At 34.7% G+C, this 24,768-nt stretch overlaps 2 protein-coding genes and 1 non-coding gene across 3 annotated transcripts; 1 reads left to right on the forward strand and 2 right to left on the reverse strand.

Annotated features, from left to right (window-relative positions):
• Positions 1–3,361: 3,361 nt before the first annotated feature.
• On the reverse strand, positions 3,362–5,083 carry LOC145076816 (pentatricopeptide repeat-containing protein At2g42920, chloroplastic-like). Its single transcript, XM_079022617.1, has one exon. The coding sequence runs from the start codon at positions 5,019–5,021 to the stop codon at positions 3,399–3,401; it is 1,623 nt and encodes a 540-aa protein (XP_078878743.1). The 5' UTR covers positions 5,022–5,083; the 3' UTR covers positions 3,362–3,398.
• A 2,904-nt stretch (positions 5,084–7,987) lies between these two features.
• LOC145075089 (uncharacterized) lies at positions 7,988–9,461 on the reverse strand. The gene is made up of 2 exons (XM_079021399.1): positions 9,307–9,461; positions 7,988–8,861 (listed from the first exon to the last, which is right to left on the reverse strand). The coding sequence occupies exons 1-2, from the start codon at positions 9,380–9,382 to the stop codon at positions 8,200–8,202; spliced, it is 738 nt and encodes a 245-aa protein (XP_078877525.1). The 5' UTR covers positions 9,383–9,461; the 3' UTR covers positions 7,988–8,199.
• A 72-nt stretch (positions 9,462–9,533) lies between these two features.
• On the forward strand, positions 9,534–9,605 carry TRNAP-AGG (transfer RNA proline (anticodon AGG)). The gene has a single exon. It is a non-coding gene; the product is annotated as a tRNA-Pro (tRNA).
• Positions 9,606–24,768: the final 15,163 nt, after the last annotated feature.

Here is a 24,768-nt window from a genome sequence, read left to right on the forward strand (position 1 = left end):
CTATATTTGCCAGACTAGCTGAAAAGCTAGTTGCTAGTTGTTAGCTGATAGAAAATGACGTTTGGTAAAGTTAGCTGATAAGCTAGTTGAAGTATATAAAATGACATAAAATAACATGTATATTTGGGAGTACTTTAAAAAGTTTAATAAACATGTTGAAACGTTAGTCTGAGTAACTTTCTAAAAAGCTAGATTATAAAGCTACTTTTTGGTTTGCAAACATCGCAACTTAAAAAAGCTATATGTGTGTGTCAAAGAATCTATGTACGATCAGCCACAGCCAATAAGTAGACCCCAAATTATCACACTGTTATTTCATCATGTGATATGATAGAACAGCATGCATGTGATAGGTTAGGGATCTTCAGGAATTGCATGAGAGAATTGCATGACTATATGATGCCTTATCCCTTATATAATCCCTAATTAATTGTTGTATGACTCTTTCGTGTGTGAACTGGCTATTAAGTGGATAAGCTAAGTCACATGCTACATGGTTTAAATGATCTTAGGATAAGGGGTTTGGTCATGTTGCGTAACTATTGTTTGAGTCTAACCGTTGTAGGATTGAATCTTTTAGCCTAAGATTATTTAAATTGTGGTGCATGTGATTGTATTCACGCGATAGTCATCTAGCACCAATAGAGATTCACATAGCAGTTAGTGGTATGGTAAGTCGTGTGGGGTCATCCGGCCAATTGCGTTATTGGATGAGGATGTGGTGGTTCCTTAGAATGGGTGTGGTTCATAGCAGGTCATCGTAAGTAATGATTATCTAGTCTTGAGAGAGTGAGGACATGGCGAAGGTGTGCTCGAGATGCTAGGAGTTTGAGATCGAGAGTTCGTATGAGACTCTATCTTATTTTATCATGTTTTAGTGCCAATCGGCTCCTCTGCTCAAATGTTGCTTACTTGGTGCTTTGTGGGACCTACATTGATGTGGGCTAACTACCAAATGAATACATTAAGTTACATGTTATAGAGGTTAAATAATATTAGGGTGAAGGATTTTGCTCTATTGTGTAGCTCTCGTTTGAGTCTAACCATTGTAGGTTTGAGTCCTTTAGTCGAAAGATTATTTAAGTTTTGTTGCATGTAATTGTATTCATGAAGTGGTTAGCTGACATTTATTGGAGTCCTTCAACAACTGAAGGCAGGGGGGTGGGGAATCCTAGGAGAACCTAGGAAGTATTTTAGTGCGGTTGTTTCGCTGTTGAGCAAGTATCGAGAGGATATTTTTGAGTAGGTCTTTCAGGACCTGAGATGATTCTTGAGGAAATTATGGATATGTGTGGAAAGTAGTATTGGGCCCGTACTACTGGAAGCACAGGATCCATACTCAAATCGAGGAGAGTTTCGGGGATTCTAAGGGTTGGTCAGGGTGATGTCATGGTCTGATACCATGATTCATGGCAGTGGTTCCGTACCTGTTGATCTTTTGGCTATGGTTGCCCAGGCATGAGGATGGGTATGGTAATTGTTTGGGCCCCAGTGGCGATATCAGTGTAGGTTGAATGGTTCAGACCTGGATGAGTATGTTGGTTGGGAGGTCTCGAGGGTTTTGCTCAAGTTCGTGCCTTGAGTAGCAAGATTCCAAAAGGAAGCGATAGTTATGATCAGTTTAGGGATTTCAAATAGGAATTGAGTGGTTGATTGACGGGTTGGATTGTTGCTATCTGTGGCAAGGATCATGCCCTTTCAGTGTTCCGAGTTCAGAAGACTGAGCAGGCTTGTGACTTCCAGAGTTAAGTTGCGGACTTTGCTCAGGGTCTGTTGGTCGCAGTGGTTGGCGACTGTATGTCATCGCCGTTGTGCGCAGGTAAATTAATGTGGTATGAGTACTTTGTTATACGAGCAAGGGTCTTATTCTTGGGATATATGAAATCCAGGTGCCAGATTGTCGTTTGGGATAGCAGGCAAGGAGTGTATATTGGATCATAAGTCGGTAGTTGCTTATGCTCTCGTGTGAATCCTTAATGCTAAGTGGTTATAATTGGGAATTTCGGAGGTCTTAAACTGGAATTCAGGATTCTCATGGGATTCGTTTGATCCGTATATGGAGGATCATTCTACGTATACATTCCAAGGTCAGGTATGGTCGTACCTGGTTGAGCCGGTTGAGTTATGATTTCGTTTCAACACCAATAGGTGGCGGTTCGAGCACTAAGTGGGTGGTGGTCCATATATGGAGGATCATTCTCTCTCTCTCTCTCTCTCTCTCTCTCTCTCTCTCTCCCCGGTAATGTAATGTAACCTACTAATATAGGCTTTCTCTTTCTTTGGCATGCCGCCATGGAGGGGTGGTGTTTGTCGAGCATATCATGGTGGTTGTCGAGCCCATTCCCTTCGGGCCTATGTTTTGCAATTTGATAGCCAGTGACTTTTTCTACATGAATGTGAACCACACAAAAATATAAGGAGAACTATACCTTTAGACAATGAATAAATTTTAAGTAAAGATGGTCTTAAAATTTATTTGTTGAATATTGCTTTTAAAGAAAACATGTCTCCTTTGTGCCCAAATGTTTTATTCTTTTTCCATAAAATAAAAATATATGGATAAAAATAGATCAAAGAGATCTGAAACAAAATACATGTTCTTCTTTTTCAACGACATAAAATTTTGTAAACTCATATGAACAATAGAAAGTTTGATGAAAAATAGCAACATAATCTTTATTTTTGGTAGCAAGTCAAAAAAAAAACCTCATCAAACAATTTTTAGACATAGATCTGAGAAATTTGTGGATAAAAACTCAAAAATCTTCAAGATAAACGGCAAATTAGGATCATTTCCTCCTAGAAAAATGAGTATTGTTCTTATACAAATAATTGACATTATGTGAACGATTGGTAAGTGCGGAATATGATATGCTGATTCAAATGACAGTTTAAAAAAAGAGCTAAGATGTTACATGAAAAACAAGTGGCTTGAGAGAGCCGCATTGTCTTTATATATTATGACTATAATGATGTGCACACTCTGTCCTAGTTTTCCTCTCTATTTATATGAGAAAAAGTAATAGTTTTTTTATATACAAATGAATATTCTAATATAACCATCAATTATCATTGTAGAGCATTTTCACCACTAACAAAACTGATTGCTAAAACATGACATAAACCTTATCTTTTTTATCGCAAATATCATTGGTTATTGATGCGAAATATTTATCCTCCAAGCCAATAATCGTGTGAGATATTCAAGACTTTTTGTAGAAAGGAAATCTTTTATATGTTGTGATCCACTTCCACCCAATTTCTTATTCAACATTGTTTTTTGAGAATTTTTTAAGAGTAATTGCAAAAAAGTTAACATACAAAGGAGCTCAACCCACCTCAAGTATGTCGGATACTATAATAAAAGAAAATCTTCTCTTAACGTCAATTCTTATAAATTAAAAAAATTTAACATCATGTAACATCAATGTCAAGTTTTTTAACAAATTATGGATTTCTTTGAATTTAGGATGCAACCTTCCACTAGAAACAAATTCATGAACTTCCCCATTCACTTCAATTAGGCTACACCCAGGAATTTTTTCTATCTCTTTTTCTTTCATCAACATCCTTTCTCTTATCGCCATCTCAAACTCACCCCCACTTGCATAAACATTCGACAAAAGCACATGCCCACAACTCTCTCCTTCACCTAAATCATCCAAATTCCTTGAAGCCCACTCCCCCATTTTCACATCTCCATGAATCCTACAAGATGACAAAAGAGACCCCCATATCACACCATCTGGTTTCATGGGCATACTTAAAATGACAATTTTAGCCTCTTCAAGTAGCCCTGATCTTCCTAACACATCTATCATGCAACCATAGTGCTTAATCGATGGCTCGATTTTATATCTTTCTGTCATTAAAGTGAAATAAAATTTAGCTTTTTCAACCAATCTTGAATGACTACATGCCATTAGAACACCAATGAAAGTTACAGAATCAGGGGTAAAGATAGATGATTCGAGCTTTGAGAATAACTCAATTGCTTCATTCCCATGGCCATGGATTGCAAGACCCATGATCATTGAGTTCCAAGATGATAATCCCTTTATAGGGGAGGATTCAAAGACTTGATATGCTCTTTCAATGCTCCCACATTTGCAATACATGTTTATTAGTGAAGTAATCATGATTACATTAAGTTCCACTTTGTTCTTTATGATGTAATCATGAATCCACTCACCTTGATTCAATGCTCCTAAGTTTGCTGAAGCATTTAATAAACTCACCAAGATGAACTCACTTGGTTTCATCTTCTCTGTTTGCATGATTCTAAAAAGATCCAATGCTTCAACCCATTTCCCTGTTCTTACATACCCACTTATCATGTTATTCCAGGAAACAGAGTTTCTGTGAGGCATTTCATCGAACAGATCACGTGCATTGTCTATGTTCCCAAATTTTGCTAGAGACAAAATCATTGTATTCCAAGCAACAACGTCCATATCCTCACCATCTCCAAAGAGTTGAATTGCTTCACCAAAATACCCACAATTGGCGTACATGTGTAAGATGGTGTTACGTATATAAACATCAAATTGTAACCCTAATTTCAAAACTCTACCATGAAGCTGAGCTCCATTTCCTGCCAGACCAAGTTCTGCATAAGCCTTGAAGACTGATGGGTACGTTAGTCTTTCTGGGTCTACAGATGAATGAATCAACATATCAATAAACAAAGATATGGCCATGCGTGGGTTTGAGCTCCTGGAGAAACCTCTGATGATTGTATTCCAAGTGAAAAGATTAGGGTTCTGAGCTTGATTGAAGAGCTTGAAAGCATAGCTGATATCCGCAGCAGGTGAGGTGGCTGCAAACGACAGCAGGCGAGAGGCGGCAATGGTGTCTTTGATTAAGCCTGTCTTGATGATTTGGGCATGTATGATTTGAAGATCTTTAATGGTAGAACATTTTGTTTCTAAAATGGAAAGGTAAGGTTGATCTGATATGAATTTGGAAATGGATGTTGAAGAAGATGGCAACGGGGTCAAGGAGCAGAAGCAAGGCGCCATTTTCAGTTAGAGGTTGAAATTCCACATCCAAACTCTTGTTTGGGCTGAGTGAATAGTTTCCAACTTTCCATTGGCCAAAATTAATATAAACTAGAAAAAGGCTCTTGCGTTGCACGAGTGAAAGTTTAGTGACAAAAATATAAAGAAGTAAAAATAAAGTGTCAAAATTATAAAGATGAAAAGTTTGTTGAAACTTTAGTGGCAAAATTAGTAAAAATAAAGTACCAAAACTATAAACAGGAAAAGTTTGTTGAAACTTTAGTGGCAAAATTATAAAAAAGTAAAAATAAAGTGGTAAGATGATCAAAAAATAAAGAAAAATGGTTTTAAAAAAGTAAAAATGAAAGTTTAGTGACAAAAATATGAATAAATAAAAATAAAGTGGCAAAATTATAAAAAGGAAAATTTTGGTGAAACTTTAGTGACAAAGTTAAAAAAAAAGTAAAAATATAATGGTCAAATTATAAATATTGAAATGTTACTGTTCAAATGCGTCATGCGCTTTTATATATATATATATATATATATATATATATATATATATATATATATATATATATATATATATATATATATAATAGTAGAAAATTAAGATAGTGTTTGATTTGACCTCATATGTATTTGAAAAAAAAAAAGATTGTTTTTATAGATATAAAATACATAAAATAGTCTTTTTGATTTTTTTTAAAGACAAAAGAAGCTTTTAATTTTAGAAGATATTTTTTAAGTTTTAAGTTTTAACCGTATGCAATGGGAGAACCAATATAGTGATACCTGCTGCCCCTTATTTTCTTCCTATTGATATTAAAATATTGAATTTTTTTATATTAGATGGTGCAAACTATAATTAATGAACCCAACAAAATGAAAAGGGAGATAGGACTGGGAATGCCAAGATGGAGGGTGGAATTAATTAGGTCACTATTGAGACAACTACATGGGTAAATTACACGAATGGTTACTATGGTTTAGGGTAACTTGCATGTTTGGTCCCTAATTTATTTTTCTAACTCGAAAGGTCCCTACTATTTGTTTTTGTTACACGTTTGGTCCCTGTCTTACATAAAAATTCTATTTTTCCGCTGATTTTTTAATTTATTTAAATAAACACACCCCTAACCTCACCATCTCTGCTTACCTTATCTACCCTACCATTTTTTCCTATTTAAATAATTGTCTTTTTACGTAAGATAGGGACCAAACATGTAACAAAAACAAACAATAGAGATCAAACGTGTAGCAATAACAAATAGTAGGGACCTTCCGAGTTAAAAAAAATAAGTTAGAGACCAAACATGTAAATTACCTCAAATCATAGGGACCATTCATGTAATTTACTCCAATTACATTCAACATATGGACAAAAATTAGACTTGTTAATAAAAACGTGATTGATTTTATGAATGATATTTTGATTTGTTAAGATTGGATAAGTGAAGGAGCGTTTTCGGAAAATGGATACACAAATAGGTCAATTTTAAAATGTAAGATTTTTGTGATAATTTGTTATATCTATGGAAATCCTAAATTTTAAAAAAATTATCTTATTATCTTTTATTTGAAATTTTTGTGTTATCCCTTACAAAAGATTTTAGTTCTGCCACTAACCCACGTTATATTTATTTTTTACACCAATAATGTTGACACCACTGCTGCCACCATAAAAACGTTGCCGCCACCACCTCCACCTTCGTTGCCACCACCTCCTCATTCAAATACAATAGCAAAAGATGTCAAATCATATTTTGTGAGAACAATTTATGGTTATTTGTAAAATAATATTGAATGAGTATGGACAAAAACTAAATTTCAGTTATTCTAAATATAATACGACCATTTCACTTTATGGTTGTTTGTAAAATAGTAAGTATTTTGACAAAATGTAAAAAAAATGAAAATATGAATGATTTTTCAAAAGAAAAATGCTTTTTGCAAAATTTTCATATTTCTTTGGAAGGAAATTTTCATAAAAGAAATCATTATATTTTGATTTTTTTCATTTAATCATTGGAAGTTTTTTTTTTTCAGATTAACCTTTGAAAGTTTTTTTTGCGTAGCAGACACCAATCGTACCAATATATGTATACATTTTTTTTTGTTAAAGATGGTTTTTTAAAAAAAAAATCAAAGTTTCAATGGTTAAATCTTAAAAATAAATCAAAGTTTCATTGGTTAAGCCGAACAAATTCCAAATTATAGTGGTTTTTATAGAATCTAATGTTTTTATGCAGTGATTTTCATGAAAATAAAACAAACTCTAAGTGGTGAAATTGGAAAAAAAAAAAAAAAATTGTTACCGTGGTTAAATCCGAAAAAAAAAAAAAAAAAAAAAAAAAAAAAAAAAAAAAGTATAGTGATTTTTATGTTATAGAATATTAATAATTTTATAAAATAATAGTTTTACCAAATTTCTTTTAAACCAAAAGAGAAATCTAAAATAAAGTTCGAAGTTTTACTCTATTAAGGACTTACAATGAGTTATTAAATAAATAAATATAAAAACTATAATAGTTATAAAAACACATGCTAAAGTGATATATAATTATGATTTTCATTATGATATTTATTGAAGAAATCACACATAAAAACCCAAAATGATATGTAAATTATTATTATCGTGTTTTTTAATAAATAACAATGAGTTTTTTTTAGTGAAAATGATATCTTTATTTTGAGTTTTTTAATAAATAAATATGAGTTTTTTTTTTCATTAATTTAGTAGATACAAAAGGAAAAAAAATTTGACAAAAGTCTCTAAAGTTTAACCATATTAACAAAAAAAACCATTTATGGTTGTTTATTTTTAGGAAAAATTATTAAAATTTTCAGAAAAACCATAAAAACTGGCACTAGCCGGGAACAACGGTTTTTTTACAAATGCTGAAATATTACTTTGTTAAGCTATTAACATATAAGTATTTTAGCTACTAACACACACAAGCAACCAACCCAATCATGAAAAGTAATAAAACACAAAAGAATAACCCACTTGTTCATCTTAACTGTTATAATTCATCTCAATATAACTGCTAGAAAAACCAAAATCCAAGCCTCTTTTCAAAACAGCATAAACAACAAAATAAACAAAACCCTGTTTCTAAACAACAATATCCCATCATTTGTATCCAAATTTATTTCATCATAAACATATCCAACTGATTCTAGAAGATTCCAGAAATCACAAGTTCTTAAGAGCCGAATCTGGCATTGGTTTTGCAGTAGGTGTCAATCTAGCCAAAAGTGCCTTGTTATGGCAATGATCAGCATCAACAAAATAAAACTCCCCATTTGCCTTAAACGTGACATAAGGTCTATTAGTTTCAGCTATCCTAATATCTGAAAACTTAATAGTTTTAGTCACAAAACTCGCTAGCCACGTCATCATGTCCACCTCAAACGTGTCAGAACCCGGCTGCCACCTCAGCTTATGAATATATGGACTCACAAACCAATGAAGAGCCAAAGTAGTGGAAGCACTCAAGAATATAACAGAGGATGCAACTGCACCTTTTATGATGACATTCATGTCTGGTGATGTCATGAAGGTGATCACAGGTCCTAATGATACAGAGAGACAACAGGTGGATAAAGAAAGAAGTTTTACTTTTTTTATGGTGCTTGAGATTGGGCCATGGTAGATTACTCCTGAATCTTTCTCTTGTTTCTCTGATTCGATTCCTTTTTTAGGTCCAATTGTGATCTTGTTGTTGTCTTCGATTGTGGTTGATTGAGATGCGAATCTTGTTTGGGTAAATGGAAGATGATTAATGGGGTTGAAGTGGGGTGTTGTGGTTTGAGATTTCTGAATTTGCCATGTTGCTAATCTGTGAGGATAGAAACCTGAAGAAGTTGAAAAATATGAAAGATGATCAAAATGTGGGTAAATAACTACTGTTGCTTTGAAAAATCTATCTCAGATAACAAATATTCAAATTATAATGAATCTAGCAAGTCTGTGATCCAATTAAACATGATTTGGAAGAAATACAGGATTAACAGAGAGTGTGGCTATCAGTTTGTTGTGATTCTTTTCCTTTTTGATTCCTCAAAACAAATCTAAACGACGGATGTCGAAAGGAGAAAAATAATTTGGATGATAGGTGTGTATAAACATCGATGAACAAACTCGATGATCTCAATAGCAAAACAATACTAGCTTGAGAGGTGCGAAAGAAGGGTGATTACGTAGATACAAATATGAACAAGCAAGAACAGTGAAAATGCACAATCCATGAGTTCAATCAGATACTAAACTTTAATGGAAATGAAGAAGAGTTACAAGAACCTGTGTGGATTTTGGAGGAACTCAGATGGTGACGTGTTTGGGATCGAACCAGTTGAAGAAGAATTGATCTTGCCATTTTCTTAAGAATCAAAATACTCTCACCTCAATTCTCTCTCCCTCCCCGATTCGATCTTGTTTCCTGCACAGTTTATTAGGGTTTTGCAGATTATAGGAGGGTTTTCTAATAAAGGGAACATAATGATAAAGTCTAAAGGCAAAAACAAATTGGGCATTTGGTCTAGTGGTATGATTCTCGCTTAGGGTGCGAGAGGTCCCGAGTTCAATTCTCGGAATGCCCCAATTTTTTAGACACTTGTAACCTTTTGTTTTTAAAGTAGAATCTAACTTTCTTTCATTTTATCTTTCACTTTTAAAGTTTCAAAAAGTAATGATGGAATAAAATGGAGCTCAAACTTGTCAATGGAAATGGAATACGAATATTGCCGAAATTCAAGATAATATTTATATAAAGTTGTACATAAATAAGTAATTTTTTAGAATATGAACTGTTTTATCATTGATTTATTTACATAGATTTTGAAAGAACTTTTTTGTAATTAATAGAGTAAATTACTAAAATCATCCCTATGGTTTGGCAAAATTGCACGTTTGGTCCCTAACCTTTTTTTGCACTCGGATCGTCCCTATGGTTTGATTTTGTTACTAAAATCGTCCCTATGGTTTGATCAAAATTGCATGTTTGGTCCCTAACTTTATGTATGTAAGGGACGAAAAACGCAACAAAATCAAACCACAGGGACGATCCGAGTGCAAAAAAAAAAGTTAGGGACCAAACGTGCAATTTTGACCAAACCATAGGGACGATTTCAGTAATTTACTCTAATTAATAACTATCAAATAGAACTTTTTTAATTCCACGTAGCCGAGTATTTGGGCAGAACAACCGCTAGGTACTAAACTTTATCCAAAGAGTAATTATAAAATGGCAAGCGTAACAGCTAGTTATAAGCACTTGATGGCAAACCAGCCAACGTATCAACTAGGTAAAAGCGTTTCCTGACGAATAGACCAATGTAATAACTAGGTACAATGTTTTCTATAAATGCGAGTCAACATAACAACTAGACATAATATTATCTTTAAAAGTTGAGCAGAGTATCTATTGGACATAATATTATCCTAAGGTTATAAGCATAATTATCTAGCTAATATGCAATTAGTAATAACTATGAAATAGTTGTATTTTAACATGTATCCCCCGCGAAAAGGTTTGGATAATAGGGCCGTGAACTCACCCTTGATGCGTGAAACCACTGATGTAGGGTAGAATTCGAGAGTCTGTAACTCGGGAGACGCTCAGGAATCAATGGCACACCGATCAAGAGAGAGAGAGAGAGATGTGCTTTTTTAGGGTGTAAGGAACTGAATGTCGAAACCTGCTCCTTATAGCCAAAATTTCGAGTGCATGTCGCGCAATATGCGCCGCACAATTGCGTGTGAGCCATAGAGAGTTGTCATGTGTCATCATCTCCTCGTGCTATGTCATCCCGTATCCTGACGAATCGAGTGTAGAAATGCACGCCGCGCGCTCAGCGCAAGTGTACGTCGGCGTGAAAAATCATCTTCAAAAATTTGTAACTCTCGCATACGAGTTCTATTTTCAACAACTCTTATATATTTATATATTCGCGTAGGTCTCGACGTACACTACAACTTTCCTTTTGGTCGTTTTGGCTAACTCCAACTTTCGTTTTTAGCCTATATTTTATAACCTTTATGATTTTATAAAAATCATAACTCTCTCATACGGTTTCTGAATTAGGCATTCTTTATCTCAAAATTCTTACATTGAGTAGTATTACGTTTCTCCTTTTGGTGACTTTAGCTAAAAGTCAACCGTTTTAGCTTTTTGACATTGTAATTTCTTACATGCGGTAGACTTTTATATCTTATACAATTCATAACTAATTCATATGAGGCTGGATTTTTATAAAATTTATATTTTCGGGATTGCATTGATGTGTACTCTCTCTCTCTCTCTCTCTCTCTATATATATATATATATATATATATATATATATATATATGTGTGTGTGTGTGTGTTTTGGTGCACTAAATTTTAGCTCGTTGGACGATTTGGCTGATTTTTCTTATCTAATTTAATACGAACTCTTGTATTCTTATCATAGATTGATATTTACTACGTATTAAATTTATTGACGTTTTGACAATTTTAGTGGTTAACGACCGGTGATAATTATCGCATGTGTTACAGTCCATAATAAGCTATTAAAGGATTCATGTGATAGAGAATGGTACGGCCCGTGCTGTATTTAACAAGTTCTTGGTGGGATGTTGATTGGTTCTTGCAGCCCGGTGGGATGATGGTCGTGTGCCTATGGGCCCACTAGGTGCTTCTCATTCCAATGGTTGGATGGTATCACGACGTGGCGTCATGGGGGCTTAGAGTGGGGGCAAAGTGGGCAGCTGCACAGGGTCCAATTTTTTTTCATTATATATTTTTATTTAAAAATACAAAATTATAATAAAGATAAGGTCCCTTTTTTCTTGTTCGTCCTGGGCCTTTAAAAATATTTCATTTTTCAGGACCGGCTGCGTGGCGAACCATCAAAGGTTTCATTTTTGTTAGTTGACCCGACTATTGTAGTAGAGACTCGTGTGTTGGTTCAATAGTTGTTTGGCATGGTCGGGTGATTGAGCAGTGTGGAAATGCTACTGATGGCTCAATAGCCAGTGGATTTGGGTCGGGCTTTGGTAGGATGTTGATAAAAAGTTAAATTTGTGAAGAAAATTTTGATAACTAAAACCGAGTTTAAAACCAAATCGGGTATGGGATGATGGATTTTAAAAGTTTCCATTCATCTATAACAGCTAAAGAATAGTTTCGAATGGCCGGAAACATTGTCGGAATAACCGTGAGTAAAATCGTTATTTTTAGAAAACAATAACCTTAGTTAATATGTCAACTTTGAAGGCTTGGAAGACTGACTTCCCGATATACAAAATGAGCAAACAATATATCATTCGAAAGAGCTCATGGCATAATAGATAACGCAAAAAGAATCGGGTATAACGGAGTTCGGATGAAGAAGTTACAAGCGTTTGAAGTTGACTGAAAAACAGAAAAAACACAGCACCGACAGCAGCTGACCACCGGCCACTACGACGACGCGTGGACGTGCGTGGAGCGAGTGGTGGTGTGTGGTTGGTGCTAAAACGTTTCCAACTCGATTTTCTTCGATAAGCTAAGTGAGCCCCATGTCAATCAGTGTTATTTTGGGAGAAAAACTAGACCGAATAGGTGTCATGAACAATTATTTAAAATTGAAGTTATATAGAGTTGAGTTTGTAAGAAATTCTTGCGTACTCTAGTTTCAGACACCAAATATTTCTTAGGGATAAACACTACCCACCATATTTCTTCGTCTCTCGCTCTCTCTCTCTCTCTCTCTCTCTCTCTATATATATATATATATATATATATATATATATATATATATATATATATATATATATAGTATAATACACCCGTATACACATACAAATACAAATGTCAATCGAGGTGCAAATAACGGGGTTTCTTCATAGATACTTATAGAGTAAGTAATACTTGATTATTTTGCATTAAATCAATTTATCAGTATTATATATAATATCGAATACTATCTAAGCTATTGGTGGATTGTATACCCGAAATGACACGATATTAAAAATATGAGTCCCTATATTGTTGTCACGTGATTTGGCGAAAACACTGAATTCAACACCAGTAATGACAAAATATATGTAAACCTTAAGGAACTCTGGAAATTTTCCAGAGTATAAATGACACTGAAAAGTTATACATGGTGTCATTAGGATAAATAAGAGAGATATAGGTTGAAACATTATACGAAATTTAATACGAATATTTTATCAATAATTGTTAGGAAAGTAGCCAAAAGAGCGGACAACTAGCTGGGAATTTTGTAGTTAGTTAACCTAACTACCAAGGTGAGTACTTGGCGAGTTTTTCCCATTTGGGATATATGGCAACTCTATTTGAATAAAAATAAATTTACTAGGTTATCTGAGTATTTGGTATATAATACATGATCTAAAAGATTTTTTTATTATAATTGTTACAAAATGAGATATGGAAAAAACAATTATAACTTTTATATAAAAATGCATCATGGCAATTGTGTGTTTGAGAAGTCAAAAGAAAAGTGGTGCCCATGCATACATTGAATATAACTGCATAAAAGTTGAGTACAGTTCCGGAAAGAAATCCGAGAAAGGGGATTAAGACTCTATTCGAATGGTACCTCCCTTCGCGAAGTAGATGTCTTTTGTAATTATAGGTTGATTTGTTCTTCCTATCTCGGGAAAATACCATACTAGAGTGGTATGTCACACTAGGGTGAAAAAAAAGGATGAACGGAGTAAACTATTAGCACATTGTTTTGTTGTGCGCATTTCATGCATAGCATTGCATGTATATAATAAAGAAACAAATTTACAAATGAGAATATGAACAATATCGTTTCAAAAACCCAAGTAACTCACTATACATATCTGTCTTACGTATATTTTTATATGACAGGTACAGGTACATAAAAGTTGAGTATCGGACTACTCGTTGTGTTGAAAAATAAATAATATATAAAAAATAAAGTCTAAGGCCCCATGTAAGATGTTCTGCTCAATTATGGTTTTGTATTCAGATTGTAATACCCCAAAATATTATTAAATTATAAACACTTTTAAACTTTTGTAAAATAAATTTTGTATACATGACTACTCCTTCTGTTTTTATAATAAAAATAAGTTTGTAAAAGTTCTATAAATTTAGGATTGTTACAATTTGGTATCAGAGCTATAGTTTAAGCGAATTAGGTTGAGAATTTTCCAAACCTAGGCTTAAACTGTTAAATAAATAAATATTTATATTTGTACATTATGAATAGTAAAGTATGAATAGTAAAATACTTGAATATTAAAATACCAGAATAGTGAAATACATTAATAATATCGTATATATAAACAATACGGTATATACAAGAATAGTATACATGAATCGTATGATATAGACAAGAATAGTATCATATACATGAATAGTATGGTGTATACATGAATAATATCGTATGTATGAATAGTATCATATATATATGAATAGTACCATATACATGAATAGTATGTATTTATGAATAGTACCGTATATATGAATAGTAGAATGTGAATACTAATTTTTTTGGAATTATTAAGTTATATGCAACAAGTGACGGTGTTCATAATATATGCCACTAATTTTGACGTCACTATAATGATAATACATTCATTATTTGTTATAGATAATGGAAGGGCAAGCTTCTAGCAATCCACCGGTACAAGAAAATGAGATACCTCGTATCAATAATGAGGGTAATATCAAAAACGATCCTATTAAACCGCCAACAATAGTGGCAGAGATGCAACAACTCTTTAATGAGATGCGAGAAATGGTAAGGATGGATGTGAATAAAATTCTTGATGATCGTATGCAAGGTTGTAGAACTCGCTACTCGGTACCTGCTCACCGACTGGGGAGTAGCTAGTACTCGGAGAGTACTCGGATTCGATAATTCATGTAGAATAATTTTAGGAAAACTATATATGTCAAAATCATAAGTTAAAATCATAATTTGATTCAAATATATAACAAAATTAGATACATGTGCATACATAAAAACCGAAATACACACAAATGTCTTACTTCATAAATAATTACTAAAAATTTAAGATATATATGTAGTAATAATCACATGCGTGTGTTAAATAATAAATCATTAAGTGTATTATACATATTAATCTTGAAATTCTTAATTTTTTTCTCTTTTTATGACAATTTTGACCCTTTGACCGATTTTGACTGAGTTGACCGAATTTGACTGAGTAGGCCCGAGTTAGAGAGATGTTGACCGATTTTTGACCGATTTTGACTTAATCCGATTTTTTTTGCCGAGTTCACATTACTAGCCTCAGTGGAGGGCCGATTCCGAGTAATCGGCCGAGTAGGCCGAGTTTTGCAACACTGATCGTATGGAGGAAAGTACTCAACCACAAATCAGCAATCCATTAAGAAGCCGTTCTACCGGTGGCAATACTCATACCCACACTTCATCACAAAATGAAGATAGTGAATCCGAAACTGAAGAGAAGAAAGGATGTTCATTTAAGTCCTTTATGTCCTGCACACTAGAAAATTATTATGGTAGCTTTAAACCAAAAGTTACTATGGGCTGGATTCGAGACACTAAGAAAGTTATCAAAAGTAATAGATGCAAAGAAATCCAGATGGTGACTTATGCTTCTCGATTACTTTAAGGCGATACACTAGCTTGGTGGGACTCTTTATATGAGACTCTGGGAAAGAAGAGGATTTATAACTAGTCATGGGAAAGTTTTGTCAAAAGGATGAAGGAAAAATTATGTCCCATTCGAGATACTGAAAATCTGGAAGAAGAATTTATTACCATAAAGAAGGGTAATATGTCAGTAACAGAGTATACCAAGAATTTTACCGGTGTGATTCCTTTTGTAGCAACCATATGCCCTAATGAACGTTCAAGAATAAACTTATATGCAAACAGGCTTCCATGGGAATATGAATTAGAAGTCAAACGTGCAACCACTCTTGACGATGCTATAATTATTGCACGTAATGTGGAAGATGTTGGTAAAAGAAGGGCTTTATCAAGACAATTCTTTAAGGAGAAACGCGGGTTCAGAGGCAGTACAAGTTCCAACAAGAAAATTCATTTCTCTTTCAGCCAATCAAAATAAACAAATGTAAAGAAGTGCAAAAAATGTGGAAGGTTTCACCCGGGAGAGTGCAAAGTGTTTGCAGGAACTTGTAACGAGTGTTGAAGATATGGACATCAAGCTAAAGACTGTCTGACAAAGGATTTACGAGATGTAGAATGTTTTTCATGCCACAAAAAAGGGCATTACAACTTTAACTGTCTAAAGAAGGGGAGTGAAACTTTCATGTCAACCGCCAATAAGAAATCAGAAGCAATAAAATTCAAAGGGCATGCTTTTCAAACTACAGAGGAAAAAGCCAAAGGAACTTATGATGTGGTGTCAGGTACCTTAATTATCAACTCATTAGCTATACGTGTGTTATTTGATTCGGTTGCTACTCATTCATTTGTGTCTCAAAAGCATGGTGTCAAATTAAATGTTCCTTTAGAATTGCTTCAAAATGAGAATGTCATCGAACTTGCCAATGACGAGTTTATTACTGTTTGCCATAGGTATAAAAAATTGTAAACTAGAAGTTAACGGTAAATCATTCGGAGTTAATCTCCTCCCCATAAAGGTTAAAGGTTTTGATATAGTCATTGGGATGGACTGGTTGGAAGCTAATCAAGCAAAAAAATAATGTGAGAAAAAGATAGTATCTGTCAAGACTCAGGAAGGAGAAAAAGTATATATATATATATATATATATATAGAGAGAGAGAGAGAGAGAGAAGTAGGTTCATTTAAAAACATAGATTAGTGTGAATACGTGCGGACGATTTACAACCAATCAATTTTTACCATTTAAAAAAATAATTAAATTTATTTTTAAGGGTAAGCATGTAATTTTACACAAAAGTCAATCAAGTAATTAAAACAAATAGCCTAAAAATACGTTTATGGATCTTTCCATAATCCACAAATGAAACCCACCTATTAATCATTTTGTATTACCAGCCCTATCATTCATCGTTTTGAAAAAGATTTTATTATTCTATTGATCCAAATGGATGCTCATACAGAAGACATGTCCATGTTGATTTATATTCAATGCAAGATGGAATAGATCACACTTTTGATGATAGTCTGTTTGATGACCAACATCATGGAATTGATAAAAATACAGGTTTAATTTCTTACAAATTTTCGTATATGCTAACTTCATTTGGTGTTATTCCAATTGTATATCATGATAAGAATCCAAGTTTAATTTATTACACTTTTTCGTAAATGTTAACTTCCTTTTACTAAATTCCGATAGTATATTTTATGTTAATTCATCATGGTTTATTTTTAGTAGAAGATTGTTATATTTATGATAATATTGATCAAGATGCAAACAATTTAGGTGATATTTCAATTGAAGACGAGACATTGGGTGTATTTGATGATAATCATCAAAGTTCTAATCATCAGCATGTGATTATTAATGGAAACAGTATTGGATTCCAAAGGTACCTGATGAAGTTAAGCCAAAACTCAAAGGCCATTACAGGTCCTATGAAGATATAACATATATGTATTACAAGTATGCTCTTGCAGCAGGTTTTGACATTAGAAAAATGACAAACAGAAAAAATGGGCATGGTATTATTAGATTGAGATACCTCGTGTGTAACAGACAAGGTCTTCCTAATACAGGTCATGTTGATACATTGAACCCAAACAGAAGTAAGATAAAAAGAAGGACTGATAGTCGAAGGACTGGATGCATTGCATGTATTAGATTTAGTATGATAAAAGGAAGCTCTACATGGTTTCTATATGAGTTTGTAGAGGAACATAATCACGAGCTTATGTCTCAAGATAACATATTGTTTTCCCGACACCACAGACAGCTTAATCCATGGCAGAGATCGTTCATTATCAGTCTTTCTAATCAGAATGTTGGTGCCACCCAAGCTCACAGGCTATTTACTGCTATTAATGGTGGATACAATATTATTGGAGGCACTGTTGATGATTTTAAAATTTTGATGAGGGATCTTAATTACTTTATAGGTGGAACTGATGCTCAGATGTTAGTCGACAAAAAATGCTCCTAATTTTTCATTCGATTTTAGAGTTGAAAATAAGCAACTCAACACTATGTTTTGGGCTGAAGAGACCTCAAAGATAAATTATAAAGAATTTGGTGATGTTGTCTCCTTTGATGCCACATTCCGAACCAAAAGGTTATGTATATTTTATGTTTATGTTTTTTGTTTTAATTTTAAGTCTTTTAAAATTTTCAATGTAAATTTACCACTTTTTAGGTATGACATGGTATTTGTTCCTTTCACTGGAATCGACAATCACAAAAAGTGTGTTACTTTTGGTGTTGGATTGCTTAGCAAAGAGGATATCGACTCATACACATGGTTGTTGAAATCTTTTCTTAAAGCTTTTGGTAAACAACCAATATTGGTGTTATCTGATGAAGACCCCGCGATGAAAAATGCTATAGCCAATGTTTTCCCAGAATCAATTCATAGGTTGTGTCGATTGTTGGGAAAATTAGGGATTGTGGTGAAGATCTGGATACCAACTTGGATTGTGATATCACTTTCCGAACTAATATTTCTACCCTATGCATGGGTTACAATAAATTCAGCCTAGGATAATCCAGGTGGACACTTACGTTTCTAGACACAGAAAACGTAAGCCAATATGCTGAAGGGTTCTGTAAATATGTGATGAAAAACGAGAACTAAAGAACGTATCCCCCTTCTGGAAAGGAAGATTTGTTTATATATTAAACACGATTAGGGTTTCATTAGGGTTGGACCGTCATTAGTTGCTTTGGAAGCAAGTAATATTAATCCGGATTAGGGTTACCAAAACTAACGAGTTTCGTTAGTTTTACCATAATCACCCTCAAGAAATTGAGTTTTCCATTATGTTCCCACATGCAAAATTCGGTGAGGTTATAACTCCTTTCCATGTATCTGCACATACATTTATCAAAGGAATTATTAAGAAGTTAAACTTCAACCTGGCTAACTTACAGAACCGAACACATACCTGGGATGAATACTTCATGTGTTCCAATCTATAAGTATGAGCTTTCCACATTGAATTCATATCTTAACATTATATTAGGAGGGAATTGGGTGTCTCATCATTATAGAATTAAATGGACTTTAATCCCATCCCGATTACAGACTTGTGCACTAAGTCTCTTGTCAGACCTTTAGTCAAGTGATCTGCCAAATTTTGTTGCGATTTCACAAACTCAACCGAAATCACACCATTCATGATTAGTTCTCTAATCATACTATGTCTAACACCTATGTGTCTAGACTTGCCATTATAAACCTGGTTATATGCTTTAGCCAAAGCGGCAGGACTATCACAAAGGATAGAAATAGGTGCTATCGGTTTAGACCACAAAGGAATCTCATAGACCAAATTCCTTAGCCACTCTGCTTCTTTACTAGCAGCTGCTAACGCAACAAACTCAGATTCCATTGTCGAGTTTGTAATGCAAAATTGCTTCTTGGAAGCCCAAGAAATGGCACCTCCTCCAAGCAAGAATACCCAACCAGAAGTTGAGGAATGGTCCTCCATGTTGGTAATCTAACTTGCATCTGAATGACCTTCTAAAACCGAAGGACTCCCCAAGTAACACAAACCATAATTCATGGTTCCCTTGAGATACTTAAACACTCTATTCACTGCTTGCCAATGTTGAGCACTAGGATTGCTAGTGTACCTGCTCAACTTACCCACAACAAACGCAATATCAGGTCTGGTACTTGTCATGGCATACATCAAGCTACCAATAGCCTTTGAGTATTCCAATTGTGAAATGGGAATACCATTATTTGGCATTAATTTCACACTTGGGTCCATAGGAGTACTTACAGGAGAACACTCGGTAAAATTAAGCCGCTTGAGAATTTTCTCAATATAATGACTTTGATTCATTACCAATCCTTTGTTCATCCTCTTAATTCTTATTCCAAGAATTACATCAGCCTCTCCTAAATCTTTCATGGAAAAATTGGATGACAAGAATTTCTTTGTTTCATCCACTTGATTTTGGTCGGTACCAAAAATCAACATGTCATCTACATATAAGCAAATGATCACTCCAGCTCTAGTAGCATCATCAAATCTACTATAAACACATTTTTCACATTGGTTTGTTTTAAAACCAAAAGACAAAATCACCTCATAAAATTTTTGATGCCATTGTTTAGGCGCTTGTTTCAGCCCATACAAAGATTTGACAAGTTTACAAACTATATGCTCTTTACCGGGCATAATGAAACCTTCTGGTTGTTTCATGTAAACTTCCTCATCAAGATCACCATTTAAAAATGTTGTTTTCACATCCATTTGGTGAATAACCAGATTGTGGATACTTGCCAAGGCAACCAACAATCTAATAGTAGAAATACGTGCAACTGGAGCATACGTATCAAAATAGTCAATACCAACTTTTTGTCTAAAACCTTGAATGACCAACCGGGCTTTGAATTTGTCAATAGTCCCATTAACATTCATTTTCTTTTTGAAAATCCATTTGCAACCAAGAGGTTTAGAACCCGGAGGCAAATCAGACAACACCCATGTATTGTTCTCAAGAATTGATGACATTTCATCATCAATTGCTTCCTTCCAAAAGGCACTATCACAAGACTCCATGGCCTCTTGATAATTCTTAGCATCATATTCAATACTATAGCAATATGAGTATACAAGATTAATTTCATCCCTTGAACCTTCCACCAAGTACAGTTGGAAGTCGGATCCGAAATTTTTCGCAACTTGACCTCTTTTGCTTCTACGAATATCTTGTGGTTCTTGCACGATACCACCATCTTGACTTTCTGAATTTTCCTCTTTATTAGCATCAAAAGTCAAATCCTTAGGCCTTTGAATCGATGAAAACTTCATCTCATCAAAAATTGCGTCCCGCGATTCGATAACAATGTTAATTGAAACCGAATCATTAGGTTCTATTACATAAAACCTATAAACATTGGAATGTTCAACATATCCAATGAATATGCAATCAATTCCACGTTCTCCTAAAATTTTGTTTTTGGGCTCGGTAAGTTTTACAACTGCCCGACATCCCCAAACCCGAAAATAACTCAAACTTGGCTTTTTCTTGAACCAAAGTTCATATAGGACTGTTTTGTTCCTTTTATTTAACAAATAGCAGGCTGTTAACATGGCCTCTCCCCAGAATCCTTCACTTAATCCCGAGTAAGATAGCATCGAGTTTACCATTTCCTTTAAAACTAGATTTTTGCGTTCAGCAATGCCATTCTGTTGAGGCATGTATGGTGTCGTGGTCTCATGAATGATACCCACTGATTGGAAGTATATGGGATCCATATATTCACCTCCCCTATCAGTCCTGAGACGTTTAACCGGAATGCCCAATTGCAATTCCACCCCGGTTTTGTATATTTTGAATTTATATAAGGCTTCATCCTTAGAGTGCAACAAATACACATAGCAAAACCGAGTGCAGTCATCAATAAAAGTGACTACATACTTTTTATTTCCCAAAGAAGGAGTGGAATGAAAATCACATAGGTCACTTTGTACAAGTTCCAAAACAGCTGAATTTCTAGTGACACTAGGAAAGGGCTGTTTTGTTACTTTTGTAAGCATGCATGTTTTACATTTATCAGATGTCATATCAAAGGCTGGATTTAATCCATCTTTTGACATCTCATGCATCCTTCTAAAGTTGACATGACCTAATCTTACATGCCAAAGCATAGATTTATCAACATTAGAAGTAGAAGATACAAATGCAGAATTCTGAAGAGGTAATAATTTGTCAACAATATTCAAATGAAACACTCTATTATTTAAATATCCAAAGCCAATAAACATTCCACCCTTAGACAAAACAAACTTATCCGACTCAATAACTTGTTTAAAACCATCATAATTCAAACAACTAGAGCTAACAAGATTCTTGCGAATCTTGGGAACAAACAAAACATCAAATAACCTAATTGTCTTTCCAAAAGTAAATTCAAGACACACGACACCTAAACCACAAATAGGAATAAAAGAATCGTCTCCCATTTTTAGCACCGAGCCATCTTCAAGTGGAGTTAATGTTTCAAACATCCATTTATCCTTGCATACATGGTTCGTTGCTCCGGAGTCGATCCACCAAGAAACATCATCATCCTGCACATAGTATGATTCAGGGATAAATGAAGCATAATAAACATAATTATGATTAGAATTATCAAAGTTAGTCAAAAACTGACCACCTTTAACTTGGGCCGAAGACCCGTTCACTTTCCCATTGGCTCCACTGTTTCCAACACCATTGTTTCCCAAATTCACACGACAATCACGCTTGCAATGCCCAACTTGATGGCACCTACAACAAACCAGATCCTTTCTCTTTTTGTTGGAGTTGCCTGGGAAATGTTCCTGCTTGCGTTTGCCATGTCCTTTGTGGTTCTGGTTCCTTGGTTTGTTTTCAACCATATGAGCCGAGGGCTGTCCAGGTTCAACTTTTCCTTTGGGTTTTTCAGATTTGTCACTTTCCTTCGCACGAAGAGATTCTTCAATACGAATGTGACTAGCAAGTTGAACCAATGACAGTTCCTCCTTTTGATGTTTCAAGTTATGTTTGAAGTCTTTCCAAGACGGAGGCAGTTTGTCAATGATAGTGGATACAGCTATGGGTTCATCCATATTCATTTTATGCAGTTTAAATTGTCCGTATATGCCAAGGAGTTCATTGTACTGTTCAGTGACAGACCTTGAATCTTCCAACTTATAATTATTAAAATCACTAACCAGAAACTTCTTGCTAGAAGCATCCTCAGTAATGTATTTCAGTTCAAGGGTATCCCACAACTCCTTGGCACACAAGGCTTCACTATGGATATCAAATAAAGCATCAGACATACCGTTCAGAATGTGACCTTTGTAGATGTAGTCATCATTGTCCTACTTCTGTCTCTTTCTTGTCTCTTCAGCCGTCTCAACAACACCTTCCTCAGGCTCTGCTGGTCTTGGAGTAGTCAGCACGTATGCTGCTTTCAGAGTGGTCAGCATGAAGTGCATCTTTTTCTTCCAGCGCCTGAAATCGACACCTTCAAACTTCTCCAACTTGGCAAACTTAGTGGTCAAGGTCAAGTCCACAACCTCTTGAAATGCGGCTACACTTCACAATCACGTAGGTAACTCCTTTAAGTCCACAACCCCGTACATATATTAGAGTACAAATCATGAAGCCCCTTAGCTCACATGTTAGCTCCAGTTACTTAAAATGACATGGTGACACTAAAATCACCAACAATCCTCCCCTATTTTAGTGTAACCCTTGAACAAACATAACCTTATCAACAACAAACCAAACTAGTACATAATGAAAATATCGAAACGATTGAATTTCCACTTAGTATTATACACTTGCAAATACTCGAGAATCAGGGTGTTCTAAGAATTGAACCCATCAACCCATTTGAATACCAGAAAGTAAAATACATACTAGTTTATTGAATTTCTAGCATAATACAACTTGACATTATTATAAAGACATGTGTCCCAATCCTCTCATGATCGTATCAAGGTCAAGTCCACAACCTCTTGAAATGCGGCTACACTTCACAGTCACGTAGGTTGTGTCGATTGTTGGGAAAATTAGGGTTTGTGGTGTAGATCTGGATACCAACTTGGATCGTGATATCACTTTCCGAACTGATATCTCTACCCTATGTCTGGGTTACAAGAAATTCAACCTAGGATAATCAAAGTGGACACTTACGTTTCTAGGCACAGAAAACGTAAGCCAATATGTTGAAGGGTACTATGAATGTGTGATGAAAAATGAGAGCCAAAGAACGTATCCCCCTTCTGGAAAGGAAGAGTTGTTTATCTATTAAACACGATTAGGGTTTCATTAGGGTTGGTCCGTCATTAGTTGCTTTGGAAGCAAGTAATATTAATCTGGATTAGGGTTACCAAAACTAACGAGTTTCGTTAGTTTTACCATAATCAGTCTCAAGAAATTGAGTTTTCCATTATGTTCCCACATGCAAAATTCGGTGAGGTTAGGGGCTCTGACCCTTGGACCCTACTAGGGGCGTTGCCCCTAGACCCTGCCCACTGACCTGGCAGCGGGACCCCAGCCAGGAGCTTTGCCCCTTGGACCCCGCTAGGGGCGCTGCCCCTTTGGAAACCCTGGACCTGGGGGTGTTGCCCTCGGACCCCCGACTATTCGTCGAACCGGCATGCACTCCGCACAACCCCGTACATATATTAGAGTACAAATCATGAAGCCCCTTGGCTCATATGTTAGCTCCAGTTACTTAAAATGACATGGTAACACTAAAATCACCAACATGTGGCACATCACTTCCAAATTACGATTGAAGGTTACAAGCTTTTATTTAATAATCTCTCAGTCAACATTTTATTCATTTTGAATCACTGTTATTTTAATTTTACATTCTAAAAAGAATCAATGATAGTACTATTGTATCTCTAACATATAGTTTACATTGACTAATGTTCTATAACATTATTATCATTTCCTTTTATATATTTTGGACTGATTCAATGATTTTGATTTTTAACATCTTCCATATTTTCTTATTTTAAGGTATTGTTGGATATTGTCAACGACGATGAATTTAAGTTACTATTCAACTGCTTGATTTGGAATTCTAATCTTGAAGAGAAAGATTTCGAACAGGGATGGAAAGCACTACTGGATGAAAATGATCTTAACGATAA

Source organism: Lactuca serriola, chromosome 9 (genome assembly GCF_051521515.1).
Source record: "Lactuca serriola cultivar US96UC23 chromosome 9, Lser_US96UC23_V15, whole genome shotgun sequence".
Taxonomy (NCBI): Eukaryota; Viridiplantae; Streptophyta; class Magnoliopsida; order Asterales; family Asteraceae; genus Lactuca; species Lactuca serriola.

Excerpts from the sequence above, each read along its gene's own strand:
- LOC145076816 (XM_079022617.1), bottom strand. The coding sequence starts at position 5,021 with ATGGCGCCTTGCTTCTGCTCCTTGACCCCGTTGCCATCTTCTTCAACA.
- LOC145075089 (XM_079021399.1), bottom strand. The coding sequence starts at position 9,382 with ATGGCAAGATCAATTCTTCTTCAACTGGTTCGATCCCAAACACGTCAC. Across the intron at positions 8,862-9,306 it reads TTCCTCCAAAATCCACACAG|GTTTCTATCCTCACAGATTA; the intron begins GTTCTTGTAACT and ends CAACTTCTTCAG.